The 18,147-nt window shown below is 37.8% G+C and overlaps 1 protein-coding gene across 1 annotated transcript in view; it reads left to right on the forward strand.

Annotated features, from left to right (window-relative positions):
• Nucleotides 1-18,147, forward strand: part of GNAQ (guanine nucleotide binding protein (G protein), q polypeptide) — an 86,176-nt gene that overhangs the window by 57,125 nt on the left and 10,904 nt on the right. Inside the window, exons 4-5 of the mRNA XM_009882689.1 lie at nt 9,403-9,531; nt 10,332-10,461. Of these exons, the coding sequence (XP_009880991.1) occupies nt 9,403-9,531; nt 10,332-10,461 (259 nt within the window). The remainder of the gene's footprint in view (nt 1-9,402; nt 9,532-10,331; nt 10,462-18,147) is intronic.

Below are 18,147 nucleotides of genomic sequence, written 5' to 3' on the forward strand. Positions count from 1 at the left end.
CCTGAGAGTCCTTCAGGCTTTTGTTTCTGCATTTGCTATCACCTTTAACAACTTGGCCCCTACAGTTATACAGCCATGCGTGTACCTGTGATCGTGTGAGTCGCATTAGCTGGGCAGTTAGTACAGAAATGCAGATTGCAGTATTTTACCATGTAATAAGAGCTCCATGGTGTGAGTCTGAGGACATCTTCAGAATATCACTAATTTTTAACAGGGAAGAAAGAGACGAAGCGTAATGGTGTCTGCTCGTTAAAGTTCATGTTTCACCTTTTGAGAAACCATTGCATGAATTGTAGTGCTTTGGTCATCTACTAATTTTTGTATGACAGTATTACATCTGCATTTGAATGTTTCTTGTAACTTCAGCTGAATAATTAATTCGTTCATACCTGTTTGTTAAAAATAATGTTTTGCTTCCATGTTCCACTTCTGAAACAGGCACATTTCAGCGTAATTACTCTGTGCTAAATAGGATGGGCTTAGGGGGACATAAGGGGAAAGGTCAGTGTATGAATCTAAGTTTTTACTACAGCAGTTTACTCCATTTGCAGGTATTGCCCCTAGCAATCAGAATATTCATTCTTTTGTTTCTGTAGGGAGTTCTTAGGGCATCATGGCTCTGTGTGAGCCTTTCAGAAGGACTAATACTGTCCTGAATTGAGACCTGCTATGCACCTAACACTGGTATAGCAAATTATGAACAAGTGTCTATGTGATATCTGTGTAGCAGATATCTATTTTCTTGGGAGTAAAATCTATCAGATTTTCTTGGGAGTAAAAACCATGTACTCATAATTTATGATACATAAGCACATCATTATTTAATAAACATTTTAATACTGTTCATTGATTCTTTCTTCCCTTCATTTGTAAAAATGTACTTGAAGGTTCTAAAGTTTGTTTGGGAGCAGTTTGTGTTGCAGCATGGTAGATTCTGCTTTTATGTATTTACAGTTTACACAGCCTTACTTGTGTAAGGCTTGCAGTAAGATAAAAACAGAAAATAAGTAGTCTGAAAATAACAATCAAGTACTAGCAGCAGAACCGTGCTAACCCTATCATATGCCTTAGATATAGTCCCCAAATAGAAAAGGAAGGTCTGAGGAAAGATGGGACATGAAATCTGCTGCATAGCAAAGCACTGCATCCCATAGAAAAACTGAAGATTATCCAACAGAACTAGGAAAGTTCAGAAAGGGAAGTGTGGTTATATAAAGCAGTATACAGTACATATTTCTTTCAGGAGCCTTTTTTTATGCAGTACTGAACATATTTTTAATATCTGTATGATTTTTAAACCACATTTCCTATTAAGAAAATTTGGCACAAGCATTTTTTTATTTGATGGCTTGCTTTTTCTAGCCTTTGCAAAGGTTGGCTTTTAGCCATGTAGGAAATTGAGGGAGACAGCTAGGTAGGATTTGGGTGGGATAAGGATAAAAAGAACACAGTGCAGACTTCTTCCTATCTCACTGGAAAGATCTTAGGTTTACTGTGTTTCCTTTAGATTTAGATTAGATAGTTCTGGAAACTGGTAAATGGGCCGCAACTTTTCACCGGTGGTGTGGAGGCACAGAAATGAAAACCTCTGCAGAGATTCTGAAAATGTGGCCAATACTTGTTTACACTTAGCTTTGTTCATGGCTTGTGTTTGTACACTGAAAATTGATTCCATTTACTGTGCTGCTGCATGTTAGCAAAGAGCACACTTGTGTCAGTTATTCTGGCAGTTCTGTGAGGTAGGAAAAATCCTGCTACAGCAAGTTTAACATTTTGCATATGTGGAGTTGAAAGACAAGCAAGTTGTATGTGTTTCCAAAAATGCAGAAAAAGGCTTTTCCCTTTCAAAACTTGTTTTCCAGCACATGGTCAAAATTAGTGCTAGTTTGGGGTATTCTCATCAGCTAGTTCAGTGTTTTGCAAAACAAACCAACCCCCCAAAAAAACTTCCAATCCCCAAAACCACACGAAACTCCAACAGCAGTTTGGAGGGTAGCCCTACCCAATTCCAGAATAACCAGGCTCCAAAGAACAGAGATATATCAAATCTTATTAAATAGTTTGCTTAATTAGCCTTAGTCCTAGACTTTGGTTGAAGCTTTATTTTCACTTGCACTGCCACTCTGTGCCACTGCCAGAGTCTATGCCATACATAAACTGTATGTCTATGAGAGAGAACATATTGCAGAGGGTCGTACCTATGAACTATCCTGACTTCAAGGAAAATACTTTTTTGTTTGCATTAAACCTGAGAGGTTTAGGATTGAAAAGATGTAAAAGTTTATGGTTACTGTCATACCTGGAAAAAGCGAGCCATGTGGTATCTGTTTTACATGTGGTTGAACACAGTGAAAGCATTTGCATATGAAATGTTGCTGGTTAGCCTTGCTTTTATAGCTGTGGTTACACTGAGATCCCCCAACAAACTTTATGTTAAAAAACAAACTTTGCAGAGTTTCTTGAAGTTTGTTGCTTCCCTTTTCCTATTCTCCCCATGTAGATTAAAAAACAGTCACCTTGTTAGCTGGCTGGGTGGTAACAAGTCATCTTTACTGGGTTTAGTCTGACCCTTTTATCAGCACCAATAATTACCTCTATCTAAACATGTTTGGTCTTACTTTGGAGATTTCTCTTGGATTGTTTCTGGTGTGGTGCCAGGCAGATCCCTTCTCCTCAGCAGTGCATTTCAGAGGCACTCTGCTCCCCAGGTACTTCTGTGCTCACAAGGTCTCAGAGGCAGACTCCTTCTAAGCAAAGGGTTTGTTAGTGTGCTAGTGAATACTAATTCAGCATCCTGCTACATCAGTTTTGCCTGCTGAGTTTGGGAAGAGTTATTGGGCACTACTGATGAAGAGTACTCTGATGCTCTCCTCTGCCCTGGTGAGGCCGCATCTGCAGTATTGTGTCCAGCTCTGGGCTCCCTGGTTCAAAAAGGACAGGGAACTGCTGGAGAGGGTCCAGCAAAGGGCTACTAAGATGATTAGGGGACTGGAGCATCTTTCTTATGAGGAAAGGCTGAGGGACTTGGGTCTCTTTAGTCTAGAGAAAAGAAGATTGAGGGGGGATCTTATCAATGCTTACAAATACTTGAAGGGAGGGTGCCAGGGGGATGGCAACAGTCTTTTTTCAGTGGTGCCCAGTGATAGGACAAGAGGTAACAGACACAAACTTGAACACAGGAAGTTCCATCTAAACATGAGGAGGAACTTCCTTACTTTGAGGGTGCCAGAGCACTGGCACAGGCTGCTCAGACAGGTTGTGGAGTCTCCCACTCTGGAGACATTCAAAACCCACGTGGACACCGTCCTGTGCAACTTGCTGTAGGTGACCCTGCTCTGGCAGGGGGGTTGGATTAGATGATCTCCAGAGGTCCCTTCCAACCTTGACCATTCTGTGAAGTACATGTATACAATAGAGCAATCTCATTTTTAACCTCAGAAAGGGAAATGAGTCTTAGAGATGGATGAAGGCGGTAGCTTTCCTACCGTTGCCTATGCCCTTAATGTGTTCTCTTGATTAATTCAGCCATACACTAAACTTAGTTTAAAGTTACAGAAATTCACCTTATGGAATTATTCCTGAGAAAATGCTACTTTTTCACCTGATTACTTGTAACAAAATTCAGACCTCAAAGATGCTGAAAAGTAGTAGCTCATGGCAGGAGGAAGGTGTGTGTTTGAAGTGCCTGCCCCATGTTTCTTCTTGTTGAAGGTGCTTCAAGACTTCATTCACCGAAAGTAAATTCAAATAAGTTTTGATGGTCTGCTTCGTTAGGTGATGTAGCTCTGAGAAATGAATTAAGGCTGAATGTTGAGCTACCTGTTCATGGTCACGGGGTTTATATTTAACTCCTTGGAGAAGGTTATTGGTTAAAACAACTCTGGTCTGTTTATTAAGGGTAGGAGTCTCTCTTCTGTGCCTGATTTGTATATGGGGAAGGCATGTAGGAGAGTACAGAGGCAGCCAGTCTACTCTCATGATCCAGTTCCTGCTGTTTATTTTGAAGTGTCCACAAACTGCACCTTTGAAACGTGCTGTCTTTCAAGGGCATCGTTAGCACCTCCATGGCCCGGCAGCTTCCCTGAAGCTGGCTGCAGGCTTGGACCTTGTCGTAGGTAATGGAAAGTGCATTAAAAATAAGTACTTCTCTCTTGGTGCTGACTGGGAAACAAAAGGCTTCCTCTGCTTATGGTCAGCGTGGAGATCACAAGTGTGCTGCGAGATGGTAGCAGCTTCTCCTGACGTCAAGGGAGGGCCACTGCCAGCAGCTCATTACACACACATCGCCTCGGTAATGCACCTTCTGCCTGTCACCATAGCAACTCCCTGGAAAATTACCTCAGCAGCCACTAAAATTCATTTTTACGAAACTAATTACAGGTATAATTAACTTTTTAAACTTGGTCTGTACTGTAAATTTACTCAGACCGATGTGGTTTGGCGCTTTTTTTTTTTTTGAGTGGTTTTATGCAATTTTCGAATTTTTTTGTTCCTTTGTATAATGCCTAGCTGAGTAGGTGCTGTTTGGGTGCGAGGCCCTATAGCTACAGTGTGCCTCACCAAAGTAAAACATTTCTTAGCAGGTGGTAAAAATAAACTCAGAGTGCCATATAGTTGAGACCTAAGTGGCTTGTGCGGCTGTGCAACTGAATTCCCCGTGGTGACGCTGGTGGTTACCCACTTCTGGACAAGCCCTCAGAACAGCTGCCAGGGTATTTCCAATATCCATAGCGTTATTATGATTTTAAATTTTGAAGTTAGTAAACTAAGGAAACATCTGGTTTGGGCAATTGTTGGCAACACTTTTCTTGTGGAAGTTCATGTTTATGACAAGTCTTGCGGTTTGTTTGCAAAAGTGAATGTGTAGCCATTTCTAGTACACACTGAAAAGTTAGTTGCATTGCAAAGGCTGATTGCAGTATTTGTGCATACATTCTGAGTTAGGCATTTACCCTAAAATACCCTGTGCATGTCTTAAGTGTTTAAATCTTTTGTATGTGCATAGGATGTTTGCCTAGGTGAACGATGTATTTGTCAGTGCTTTGTTTAGGGCTGCATTAGATAAGTGCTTCAAAGCCATGGAGAATCTGGTTTTTAATAAGCAGATAAACAAAAAAAAAAAAAGTAAAACTCTTTATTTTCTTTCACTCCTTACCCGTCTGAATTTAGTGACTCAAGACATTTCACATAGCACTGGCTTCATACGTCCTCTTCTGGTTGCAGATAAGCTAGTGGAGGAGGTAACCACCCTGCTTTCCGGCTGGAGCTTGTGGGCTTCCCACACCCCAGGCTGTGTCCATCAAATGAACTAGCTTAATTTGAACAATTTTAATAGTGTTTCTTTACTGTTCCAAATCATTTTGACAGAAATGTATTACCAAGCCGTTGCACAAGCATGAGTTGGCAGATGGGGATGGGCAGAAGTGCAGCTAGAGTGGGGCTTGAGCCAGCACAGTTGAAGGTGGAAAAGAATTGGCATTAGCTAGCATGTTTTGATGTTTCTATTTAAAGTTGCTGCTTGCTAGGTTAATTTTAAAATAAGTATGTTGTTATTTTAATAAACTGTAGGATGCTTAAAGCATATGCATGCAGTCCTGCATTCCTCTGGTGATCAGAGAATTTCTTTAAACCCCAGCTTTCATGTGGGAAAACAAAAGCTAAATTTCCAACCCTTTTGGTATGAGGAAGATTTGAAAACGTAAGTCTTCATTGTGACAGTGAGTTAAACTATGATCAATCAAATACATTAAATTCTAAATTGTCAATATTACCGGAACAGCTATAATAGTAATATGTGAAAATTGTGTACGTTGGTAGTATGTCCTTAATGGTATTCCAGTTGTCTTTTCTTTTTATGTAAATGGTCACCTGCATTCATTTACATATTCCATCTCAGCATTTTGAAATAGTGAGTCAACCCAACAAATCAGTTATGCAGAAAAATCAGACTGTCACCCCACCCCTCCTAGTGCAATGCAAGTATCTGTTCTTGTACTTCAAGAAGATAAAACGTCTTGGTTTTTGTCTATGTGGTACTATGGACATAGAAGTATAGTGTTATACAACTAATACAAAAGTCATGATAATGTATTGAGCATAAGTGTGTTGATTTGCTCTCACGGGCATTTTTGGAAGGTTGCACCTGACTGAAAGAGATATGATTCATTTCTGCAATATATCAAAAATCTTCAGATGGAAAAGAAAGACCCTGATCACAATCTCAATGATACATGTTCTTACCCAAAGATCATAGATTTTTTTCATTAATTGTTGTTACTTTGTTGTAGAGGTTACATGAATTTTAAGAGAGACTTAAAGAATTTTTAGTGATTTTAGAGTATCTTGAAGGGAACTTTGTGTTGCTGCTGGCAAAGCTTTCAGTGTGATTCTCAGAAACGTGTTTAATCCTCATGAAGTTGATAGCAGGATGTCAAGTCACATATTCTCTTATGGTAACAAGAAGTGTAAATGATGTGCAGAACTGTTAAAGTCACTAGCGGAAAACATCTACTGATTTGCTTCAGAGCAACAATACACAAACTTCATTGAAATCTGAATTCCAGCACAAGTAATTCTTCAGCAGAAGTGCCTCTTTTTAAAAAAAAAAAAAAAAAAAAAAAAAAAACAATCTTAAAAGAAAAAGATTTTTTTTCTACTTAAATAGAATTTCATTGACTATTTGATGTATGCCCACAGCATGAAAATAACAATAACGAAAGACTTAAAAGTATGGTCATGCAACAAAGAACTGGGACATTTTCATTTAAATAAATTGGTACAATTTGTTTTATAAGTTTTAAGTTAGAAGGTAAAGTGGTAGGGGCTAAATGTCATTATTCGAAAAAAATGCAGGATATAGTCTAAATAGCTTTTGTTGGACTGTAGATTCTGGTTATGATTTGTCAGTATCACAAAGATTTTCCTTTTAAAGGATTTTGTGCATGCTATCTGATTATTTTTTTTCTGTGAGGTACTCATTTCTGGTTTTGACACAGCTTCCTTGATTCTGGGTTTGAATGCGTATTTTAGAACACTTCTTAGAGACCCCAACATCCTTTGATCTGTTAAGTGAAGAAATCTAGGAAAAGAAACAGGACTACATAAGGACTCTTCTACGGACTATATAGGCTCTATAAGGTGCCTGTATGGGTGAAATGAATCCGAAGGTTGCTGTTTGGTAATTGAATGAGCAGAACTTGAGCAGAACTGAAATAGGATGAGGAAAAGATAAGTGTATTTTAAAGATAAATTAATTCCTCCGGAATTTAATGACATCAGTGATTTGTGTTAGGACAAAAAAAAAAAAATACTCATCTGCTCATTTAATGTTTTCCAGTAACACAAATGAGATTTAACTATTTAATAACATCCCTTTGCATTATTGCCTTTCTAAAATCAGCTGGCTGTGCATTACGGTATATCTGAGTAACGTGTGCGCTGTGCTGATGGTACAGGGGTGCGATAAGTAGGCTCACGTTGGAGACCACAGCTGAAGCTTGCTAAAGGAATGCAGCATTGCAGGCAATTGTGTAAATGGGCCACCTCCCAATTTATACAGTTAAAATTCTGCTGTTGTGAATACAACTATAGCATGTCATGACCCACAATGCTTCTTTGTACCCTTCCAAAATACAGTCACAAACCCAAACCATTTTTTTGGGGTGTGAGAGGGAAAAAGAGCTAGTTCAGGGTCTCTTAACAGTTTCTTATTGTGGTAGTTACAGATTTCGTTCGTGTATACTTTTCTTTTCCCCACAACAAGCTGGTGATGTGCTTGTTCATTCTGCTTTTTGTTAAAACGCCTGAGGGCAGGTGAAGTGCTCGACTCCCAAGCCTTTTTCTTATTGGCAGAAACTAATCAGTGTTCTCAGAAAATATTTTCAGACTAGTAGCTTCTGAATTATCTGAGATATATTATATGGTTCAATACGTCTTTCTAACTTTGTGTAACTGTCTCACATTCAGTGTTTACTATTGGATTAATCTTTCATGAGTAAAATCATAGCGAGGGAGATTTTATAACGTTTTTGGCTCCCTTCCAGACCTAACAAATCGATTCTTATGTATTTTTGCTGTAAGGTAGAAATCAAACTGCTTTGTTTCTGTCATTGTTCAGGATAATTTGCTGTCACTATTTCATTAAGAAATCATTCAGAGCATCTAGATGAAGTCTAATTATTTCTTGTGGGGGTTTATTTAAAAAGAGCACCGTCAGTAATAAGTACAGGGAAAAGAACGTGTTCAGAGTTTAGTGATACTTCCTCATAATTCGATAAATTACAAGACCATTGCTCTCCTCCCCTAGAATGAATGAGGACATCCGTAGGTTAATTTATCTTCTCAGTGCCTAACTCTAGGTCATTCTTGTGCTGGGAAGTACCAAATGCCCAAGAACTTAATTTCCTGAAGGAGTATTTCTCCCAGGAATCTGCCACTCAGAGAGCCCAAGCTACCTAGTGCACTTGTTTCATGAGAGGTCTGTCTCCTGGACCCAAACAGGCTCTCACACTCACATTGGTACACTTCTTTTTTGAGGCGTCTCTTTTAGGAGAATTAATTAAAACTTCCAGTACACCAGTGGTTTGCAATTGAAACCCACCAAAAAGCAATAGCAGAAGAGTTTTGTGTTGTAGTTAATGAACATTTGCAAGCAATTTTATAGCCGTTTCGGGTTGTTTGCTAACGGACGGGGGTGTATTTCATGAACTCTAGGCTTACTAACTTAATCAGAAGTTTCAGTGTGAATGCAGGACTTTCAGGTACCAGAGACCTCACTAAATAATGAGTGCTGCCTTCTGATAGCAAGGTGTGGAGAGTTTTTAAATTTGCCCGTGGACAGAGTTTTCCTTCTTTTTTTTTTTTTTTATTATTTAATCTCCAAACAGTACCATTTATCCTCCTGTCATTTTGTAACTGATAGTGATCTATTCTATAGCAGCTCACTGTTCCTTGGGAAATTCATGTTTGTCTATCCATGTATCTGTGTAGACAGTGCAGAATGAATATCAAGAAATACGTTATGTATTCAAATAAAACTGTGCAATTTTATATTTCTCACACATTTAATATTATTTGTCTCTAAATTGCCTAGAATTATGTAATTGAAAACTTTGAATCTTTGGTGAATTTACATGTGAAATTCAAGCAAACTTCTATGAAAAAAACAGAATAATTATGTTACCCTTCTGTAGGATTTACTTGAAGCTATGAAAGTGTACAGGAAGGGAGGATGGAGCACATTTTTATACTTAGTCCCCTGTTTTATGCCGATAATGCTCTTTTTTCTGTTGTACTTTTTCCGACCCCACAGCCCGTTTCCATTCCCAAGTCTTCCTTTTTCTTTTCCTCGGTGGGATGATGGTGTCACTGTCTTGCATTCCTGTTGTTTCTCCCCATCTATAGTTACCTTAATGACTTGGACCGCATAGCAGATTCCACCTATCTGCCAACTCAGCAAGATGTGCTCAGAGTTCGAGTCCCAACAACAGGGATCATTGAATATCCATTCGACTTACAAAGCGTCATTTTCAGGTAGAAAAAAAGTTTTAACACCCACTTGCTTCTTTTTTTCTTTTGTTTCCTTTTACATTAGTAATACTGTGTATAGGATATTGGTTAAAAGTGCATAAAAAGCAATTATTCTGTGTTTTTAAAGTTTGAGCTTGGTCAATATGTTTTAATGTAATTGTCGACGTATAATAAGGAGTAATTCATGTAAATTATGGAATACGAAGTTACCTCTACTGTAGTTGATTTTTAGAGAGAGTGCAAGTACAGTTATTTAAAAAATAACTATGCAATTGCAAGTTAGACACCTGTGTTCAGTTACACTGAGACATGGGATGAAGCGGGAATACACTGCAAGCAAATTTGTGTTTCAGTTTTGGCTACTAAAAATTTTGGTAGATGCATATTGTATTCTATTTGTCATCTTAAAACGGAGCAGCTTTAACAAGTTGGGAATTTTGACTCTGGTAATTTGGGGGGATAAAGACAGACCACCAAGTCTATTCTGTTCACATCTGTTTCTGCTGAATACATGGGGAATACATTGCTGAATCATGGCTCATGAGACCTTTGTGTCTCAGAAATCTGAGGAGTTTTGAGACCCACAATAGTTTAAATACAGAAAACACGTCAGACTTAAAAGCAAATAAGATTAACTTTCTACTTACAACAGATTCCATTAAACATCAGTGGAAAAAAAAACATTAGGAAAATCAAACGAAACTGTGTTTTCAACTAAATTCTTGAATTTTGTCATTGTGTGTGTGCTTGTGTGTTTATCTGTTAAGGTATTCATGGAGTTGATGTAGATGTTAATTTTGCAGAATGGTGGATGTAGGAGGCCAACGATCAGAAAGAAGAAAATGGATACATTGCTTTGAAAATGTCACATCTATCATGTTCCTAGTAGCTCTTAGTGAATATGATCAAGTGCTTGTGGAGTCAGACAATGAGGTAAGCAAGCATCAGCAAAAAGCACCAGTTTTAAATAAGAAACAATTTCACTTGTCTGGTTCCAGGTATTTTCCAAATGCATCTACCAGCAGTCATACACAACTGCACTCAGTGGAGTGAGAAGCACTACAGGGATGAAGAGGGGAGGAGGGGATCAATCTTCAAGTACAGCCAAGCTGATCTGCTCCATGGAGGATTCGTAGAAACCTATTTTGTGTTGAAGGAGAATACAATTAAATATAGGGAAATGTTAGTGTAGCTGTTTGTGCAGTTAGTGTTATGTAGCAGAGCCACCAAAAAAGGTGGTGGAAATGAGGACAAAGTTTATAGATTCCTTGCTAGAACAGTCCCTAAAGCAGTAAACGTCATTCCTTTGACTGTAAGCATAGGATGTATATTGTATTTTTATTTCAAAAAATAACAGAAGGAGGAAAGTGGATGAGCTGAGGCAGCAAAGCACACTAGTATCCGATATTTTGAATGCAGAGGAGGGAGATTATTTAATGTCTAGGGTTTTTTGTCTTTCCTGAGGACTATTTTAAGTTACTCATCAAACTTTTATGAGTTACTCACTGACACTGTCCTGTGCAAGTCTTCTAACACATACTTACAAAAGTTAGGTGAAAAAAAGAGAATATTTGAATGTTCTTCATGGCTGCATATATGTTGATTTCACTGTTGAAGGGAATGGTTGACATAACAAGGTAAAACATGTCCTTGGACATTCATGTTTGTATGCTGAACTTTTTTCAGGATTCATTTTTTAATAAAGTCTGAGAGCTCTGAAAGCTTTTACATTTATAGTCTTTCCATAAAAGAAAAATATTGTTACATTATTTATATAATCAACTATATCATTCAAAGCTGAATTTACAAAAATGATGATGTAATCTGCACCAACTTCATCTCTTGTAATTTTGAAAGGTAGACATGTGTAGATAAGTAGAGAACTCAGACTTGGCTCATTTCAAGCCAAGACAGAAATGTCTGGTTCTATCTTTTTCTGTTTGCATTACTCTTTTGTAGCCACAAAGTCAGCACAGAAGTGTTAGCATTTTAATTATACAAGTCAAAACAAAATACATCAGGAATCACATCAAGAAAAATTAGTCATGATAATTTTCAAATGGTATTCTGACTATCCAAAATAAAGTTCCAAACTTGCTGATGTTAGCTATTTATCACTGTGTTTTCATACTGTCTTTCTCATAGGGAGAAATTCTCGTAGGAACTGTCTCATAGGCAGAGGTTTACCAGATGCTGGTTCCCTATTAGGTGTATCCTGTTCTAGTTCAGTGACTTGCTCCCACCCTTGGTCTGGTTTGTCCGATAATTTCAGGTGCAGATCATTACTTAGAGCATCCCTACTTTAGAAGACAGAGCACTGTCTTTCCAGGCTGAATCATCTTGCTCAGTCTTCTCTAAGCTAAAATGGTTCGTGTGTTGTGAACTGAATAGAACATCTGGCTGAAGATTTCCTTTATGTTTTGGGCTCTCCAATGGCTGAAGTGGTGCTTTTTCTATAACTACTTTTCAACTATTCTGAGTAAGCTCACTTTACTCATAAAGCTGTTATGATTTTTCAAGTTTTCACTTTCGAAACACTTTGTGGAGGCAACAGCTGTAAAACTCCTCATTCTCTTGCAGATGGTTCTTCCACCTCGGTGCTAAACTATTTATGTTTCTTATTAACAACAGTGGAAAACTTCTGAACCTTTTTGTCTTTCAGTTTAAAATATGTTCATAACTTTAATTCAAACCAGTTTTTGTTTTCAAGTCATACATACATCCCCTCGTAGTGCTTTCCAGCAGCCTTAGGCCTCTGTTACTCTAGCTCTGGGATGGGTCCAGACTGTCTTAGAACTAAGCATCCATCTGGGCAGCTTCGTTTTCGCTTTCAGGAAGCTGTAGCCTGTCTGTCTAGATTTTGTTGGTATACCAGAGCACTGCTTTTTTCCCTTCCTTTTCCCTCCCCTGTGTCTCCAAACATTACAGTCCCAGAACGCATGGGAGAATGGGTTTATTTATTCCGCAGAAAGCACAGCGTAGTTTATCTGAATGTGGGTGTGGCAGAAAAATGGAAAAAGGTTTTAAATGTGTTAGTTTACACCTTGGATTGAGAAATTTACCCCAAAAATATTTTTGTTCTTCTTTGGGGTGTGACAAGCTTAGTCAGGAAGACAGTAATTTAACTTGGAGACTTTGGTGATCAGCCAAGAGATTCTTTTTGCACTTATCTTCAAATTGTGAAACAGTGTTAAAATTTTAGCGCCAAAGTGAGAGAGTGTGTGTAAATGCCCTACTTTCTTCGTATGTACGGCATCAGTGTGATACTATGATAGAATCTAATCCTTCTTTGATCTGTGTGCCTCCTACTGAAATTAAAAGATCTGACTCAACAACTTGCAGTGATCTGCTACTCCTTTTGCATTGCTTTCATGGCCTGATTAAACAGTATGATTTTTGTAAGATGGCCTACTTTCTCTTCCTAATTAGTCCAATGCATGTTATTGCCTGAAGTCTTTTTCCTCATAGTATGTTTTTACAAAGAAAACTATACGTTTTAATCATCTGTGGCATTCTTTTAATACATTTTTTCATTAATCTAATTTTCAGGAGTAAATATAAATCTTTATTACTTGCCATTCAGTGGATGTATGTTTATATGACCCTTCATCATTATGAAACTGGTTTAGAGCCCTTAAGACTCTTGACTTGTATTTCAAAATGTAGTGCTTGATAGACTGTCAGTTGTAAATCCATTTCTTCCCTTGTTTAGCTTATTCAAGAGAAATACATTTGGATTATAAATCAGATGAGGCTATAAGGAGTTGAGAAGCTTTGCTAGTGTCTCTCAAGGGCTTTTGCTCCCTGGATATATGTAGGATTGGACTGGGAACTGTTTCTGTCTTCATGCCCTTGGAGGAGTTCAGTATTAAAAGTTCTGAGAAATGTATTATAACTACTCTGTAAGGGGACATCATGTGTAGAAAATAAGACAAGTGTTCAAACTGGCTGTTATTCAGAGGCCTATGTAGGTTGACTCTTAAATGATAACGTCCATGAAATTGCATTCCCATGATAAAGATTTGCTTCAAGCCTGAAGAAAACTACACATGGCTGCCCAACTGTATTTTAACTGGGATTCCCCTAACAGGCAGTACTCAGAAATAACATTATGTCTCCTTTCTTGAGTATGGGTCTAGATTGTACGTAACTAAGCATCTGATTTTGGTGCATAAATACAAAATGAGAAGAACTGGTAAGGACAGTATCTTTCAGAAATTTCAGACAATGTCCAGTTTGTAAATGCCTTTCTCTTCTTAAATACATGTAAAAGGAGAGATAGCTAAGTGTTCCAAATTCTGCCCTTAATAAAACAGTAAGTCTGTCTAGATTCGTTGGTGGAAATGAGGGCAGAATTTGGTCCAGAGGACATAATATACTAATGACATTAATAGTACTGTAAATTAAGTAAATTGTCCCTCAGTCTGATATGATATGACAAAGGAGAACATGTTATAAGTTAAATTAGCTGATGTTTGACCTTTTCACTTTTTCAGAAAAGTCTGACAGAATTAGAGGTGAGATAAAAATGAAGGAATCATCTCTCTGGTAAATTAATTTATAATGCATTGTGTTCTCTAGGTCAGGCTTTTGCTCTGAATTATGCCAGCATATCTGGAGAAATTTGCAGTTATATCAAAAAGCACAGTTTAGAACTTTCTATTTTTAAAATCAATTTGTTTTCTTAAATGCAGGATTTTTTTTCTAGGTAAAGTACATTAATCCATATTCCAGGATATGCTGCATTTAAATACTTACCACAGGTAGCTCTTCTAAACATATAAAATCTCATGGTCTCAGTGCAATAAATGCAAAATTGAGTTCCAGCTTTATAAGAGAACCAGTAACCATTTGCAGTTAGGGAAGGACTAGAAACATCACAGTATACCTGTAAAATCTGATTTCATAAAAAAGAGGTTTTCATTATCTTTGTAGAGCTTGTTAAGTGCTTGGAAATGGCAAAATAAAAGATGGAATTTATTGATGCTTGTACATATTTTTCTTCTGCAATAGTGCAGTGAAAGTCTGAAGGTGTATATGATTTCATACAGCTTGTATAGGTCTATGGTGGTTATGAAAATGTGGGCTTTTTGTAGGTAGAGATCTTTCTTTTTCTGTATTCCCAGAGGAAAACCAGAAAAGATCAGGTGCAATTTCCTCAGTTCAGCCAAGTTAGTGGATTAACAAGCTAAGTGAAATTTTGAAATTTCCTAAACTATCAAAAAGCAAATATTGCCTTTCCTGAGGTATCATCAGAGGCTGCAAAGCTACAGAGCCATTGGACAGCCTGAAGTATTCGATGGTAGTTTTTAGAAGTAAATCAATATGAGCATTCTGAACATCCAATGCACAGAATAAATTTAGAGAAAAATGCTACTTTAGCTTTTTGTTCAGAGCTGATACCTTTTGGTTTAAAGAAAAAAAGAAACACAATTGTAAAATGGGAAGTTTTAACAAAATTGGAGATAAATATTGCTCATATTTACAAGTAATATTCCTTCAACTTTGGGTTTTGTGTGAGGAATTTCACTAGCGCCCAGCATTATAAATACATACTATGTATCCTATGTACATACAAATATCTTCTATATGCATCTCTATGCCTTAGGAAAACAATGTTTTTTTCATTATTTTACTTGTTAAGGCACTTCTTTTCATTGATAAATGAAACCACATATAAAAGAATCTGAAGTGTTTCTTCCTTTGTTAAAATAGTAACATTAATACAACCTTAAAAGCTTGTATTTCATAGGTGTTTATGTGCTGGGTTTTCACTCACCTTGAATAACAAAGCAAACAGAATGTATCCAAATATCCTATCCAGACAGGTAATTTGCAACCCGTTTAAGAGTTTTATTAAGAACAATTATTGGTTCTTTTTAATCAGAAAAGGAGGAGATTCTGGTCAAGTAGAGTACTGCTCTTTTTTTTAAGCTTTTTTTTTTTTTTAAAGGCTTTTTTTTTCAAAGCTTGCACTATATCTTAATAAATTATTTGATTTAGCCAAAACTGTTAGTTCTAGCACAATAAAGTGTAACTGAGTTTCTGTTAAACCAGTATTTCCTTCCCTTCACTTTAATCATCAGAGTTATCATCTGATTTGTGTTAAAGTTTTAGAGAAAGTACCACCTGCTTGTAATTCTTGTATGTACAGATTTTATCCCAAGTTGCAGTTCTTGCTGAAAATGTTTCTAATATATGAAGCAGGCTGGAATGACTTGAGAATTCTGACTTTTTAAATAATAGCAAAATTGATTCCTTGGCTTAAGAAATCCTAGACACATGCCTTCAAGCTATGTCTAATATTGCCATTACTTCCTGTGTGTCTTCCTTTCACACATGTTAAACTGTTATCTAGGATCTTCTTTTCTGTGATCTTGACAAGTGCCATATTGCTCAGTGGGCATCCACAAAAATGATGTCATAAAGATAATTTTCCCAGCTTCTTACTTTTGCCTTGTGTTATCTCTCCACTGGCTTTCACTTCCTTACCACATGGATCCAAGTGGTTTGTCTGCTTTAAAGACCTGCATCATCTAACCTGATACGATAACCAGATTGAATCTTTTTTGTGCCGGTCTTGATCTTTTTTAGAATATTCAAACAAATACTTTTGCATGTGTTACCATTCTCCTCATTCTGAATAGAAAGAGTTCCTCAGAAACTTGCCAAAACCTGCTTCATTGCTGCTGTGTAATGTACAGCGGTGTAGCATCCAGAGTTGTGTGAAGACTGCTGCTCGCACTGTTGAGAATTCTGCTGCTATAACTTGATGCTCTCTCATTCTGTGTTCAGCATCCCGTTGTCTTACCAATTTATCCTGATTTAATAAATGTTTACATCAATGGCTGTTACTTAGGAGCAAAGTGCAACTGTGATCTCCCATCAAGTCTTCTAGGTTTCTGAAATGCACAATAGCAGTTTCATTTACCAGTAGCAGATGTTTGCATGGCACTAGCAGTAGGAAATTATTTTGAGATGTGAACAGAACCGGTAGATCTGGAAGTGGCTCAAGCAGTGTTTCCAAAAGCCGTTGGACAAACACTGCAGGAATTTAAGGGGGTACTCAATCAAGTGGAACAGGAGAGACGGTAGGAAGTTTTGGGCCCCTCACTACAAGAAAGACATTGAGATTCTGGAGCTGGGTGCCGGGAGGGGCAACAAAGCTGGTGAGGGGTCTAGAGAACAAGAATTGTGAGGAGCAGCTCAGCGAACTGGGGTTGTTTAGTCTGCAGAAACAGATGCTGAGGGGAGACCTTATTGCTCTCTACAACTACCTGAAAGGAGGTTGTAGAGACGGGGGGGGGCTGATCTCTTCTCCCAAGTTACAACCAATAGGACAAGAGGAAATGGCCTCAAGTTGTGCCAGGGGAGGTTTAGATTGGATATTAGGAAAAATTTCTTCACTGAAAGGGTTATCAAACATTGGAACAGGTTGGCCAGGTTGAGTCACCATCCCTGGAGGTATTGAAAAGATGTGTAGACATGGTGCTTAGGGACATGGTTTAGTGGTGGTTTTGGCAGCGTTAGATTGATGGTTGGACTCAATAATCTTAAAGATCCCTTCCAACTGAAACCATTCTATGATTCTAAGAAGGGACATGTGACTGATGGAAGCAGTGTGGAGCTAAAGAATCTGGGAACAAAGTTGTTCTTAAAAATGCTTTGTCCAAAACAGTACCACCACGGGATTATTAAAACTGTCTAGTGATTTAATAGTCTCTAAGTACAGTGACCCTGAGTAAAACTATGTTTAGCTTGGTGTTCATGCATCATGAGGGCTGAAAGATGGTAGCCACATGTGAGTGAGTGAAATAGAATTGATTGCTTACAGGGTAGGATCTCCATCCTGGAGAGAGGTGTTCAAAGCTTGACTAGACACATCTGTGAGCAACCTGATGTAATGACACAGTCCTGCTGGGAGCAAGGAGTTGGACCAGATGACTTCCACGAGTCCCTTCCAATATAAATTCTTCTGTGATTCTATGCAAAAAATCGTAGTTTGACCAGTGAAAGATTTTTTTGTTTCTTTCTTTGAGGAGCATCTTTGTGGTTTTGCCATAGCTTCTTTAAAACCCTGCAGAGCCCTACTTTTTTTGATGGTGGCTATCTGAATTAATGTAGTTACCTTCACAGTACTTAATTTACATCGAAGAACTGTCTTGCGATTTTATCAGAAGTAACACTTGTATGAAGGCAAAACAGAATATTTAGAAAATTGGGGCTCCAATACCTCATCTATAACTGCAAATTGAAAATGAAGGAACTTTGTAGGGTGGTTTTCTGCAATGTTTCTGTGCTTCAAGTGCTGAATAAGGGCACTGTGCAAGGATGTCAGTTCTTTTGATTGATGGAAAATTTTATTATTCTTAGATTGTCCCAAGTAGAAAGGATCAGTGTTGCTTGGTCTGTTAAAAATATTCTGGTTAAAGTCTAATGTATTAAATTACATGAAAATAATTGCATGAAACCCAGGGTAAGTATTTTTACTGTTAACTCATTAGTGTGTGTATACAGGTATGTAGGTGCAGGCATACACACTCATGTTTCGAATCTGGACAAAATACATCTGCAAAATAGATGAATATCCAAAGCCTAGACAGAACTTCTGTAGTGTTC

This window comes from Charadrius vociferus, unplaced genomic scaffold (assembly GCF_000708025.1).
Source record: "Charadrius vociferus isolate BGI_N301 unplaced genomic scaffold, ASM70802v2 scaffold560, whole genome shotgun sequence".
Lineage (NCBI taxonomy): Eukaryota > Metazoa > Chordata > Aves > Charadriiformes > Charadriidae > Charadrius > Charadrius vociferus.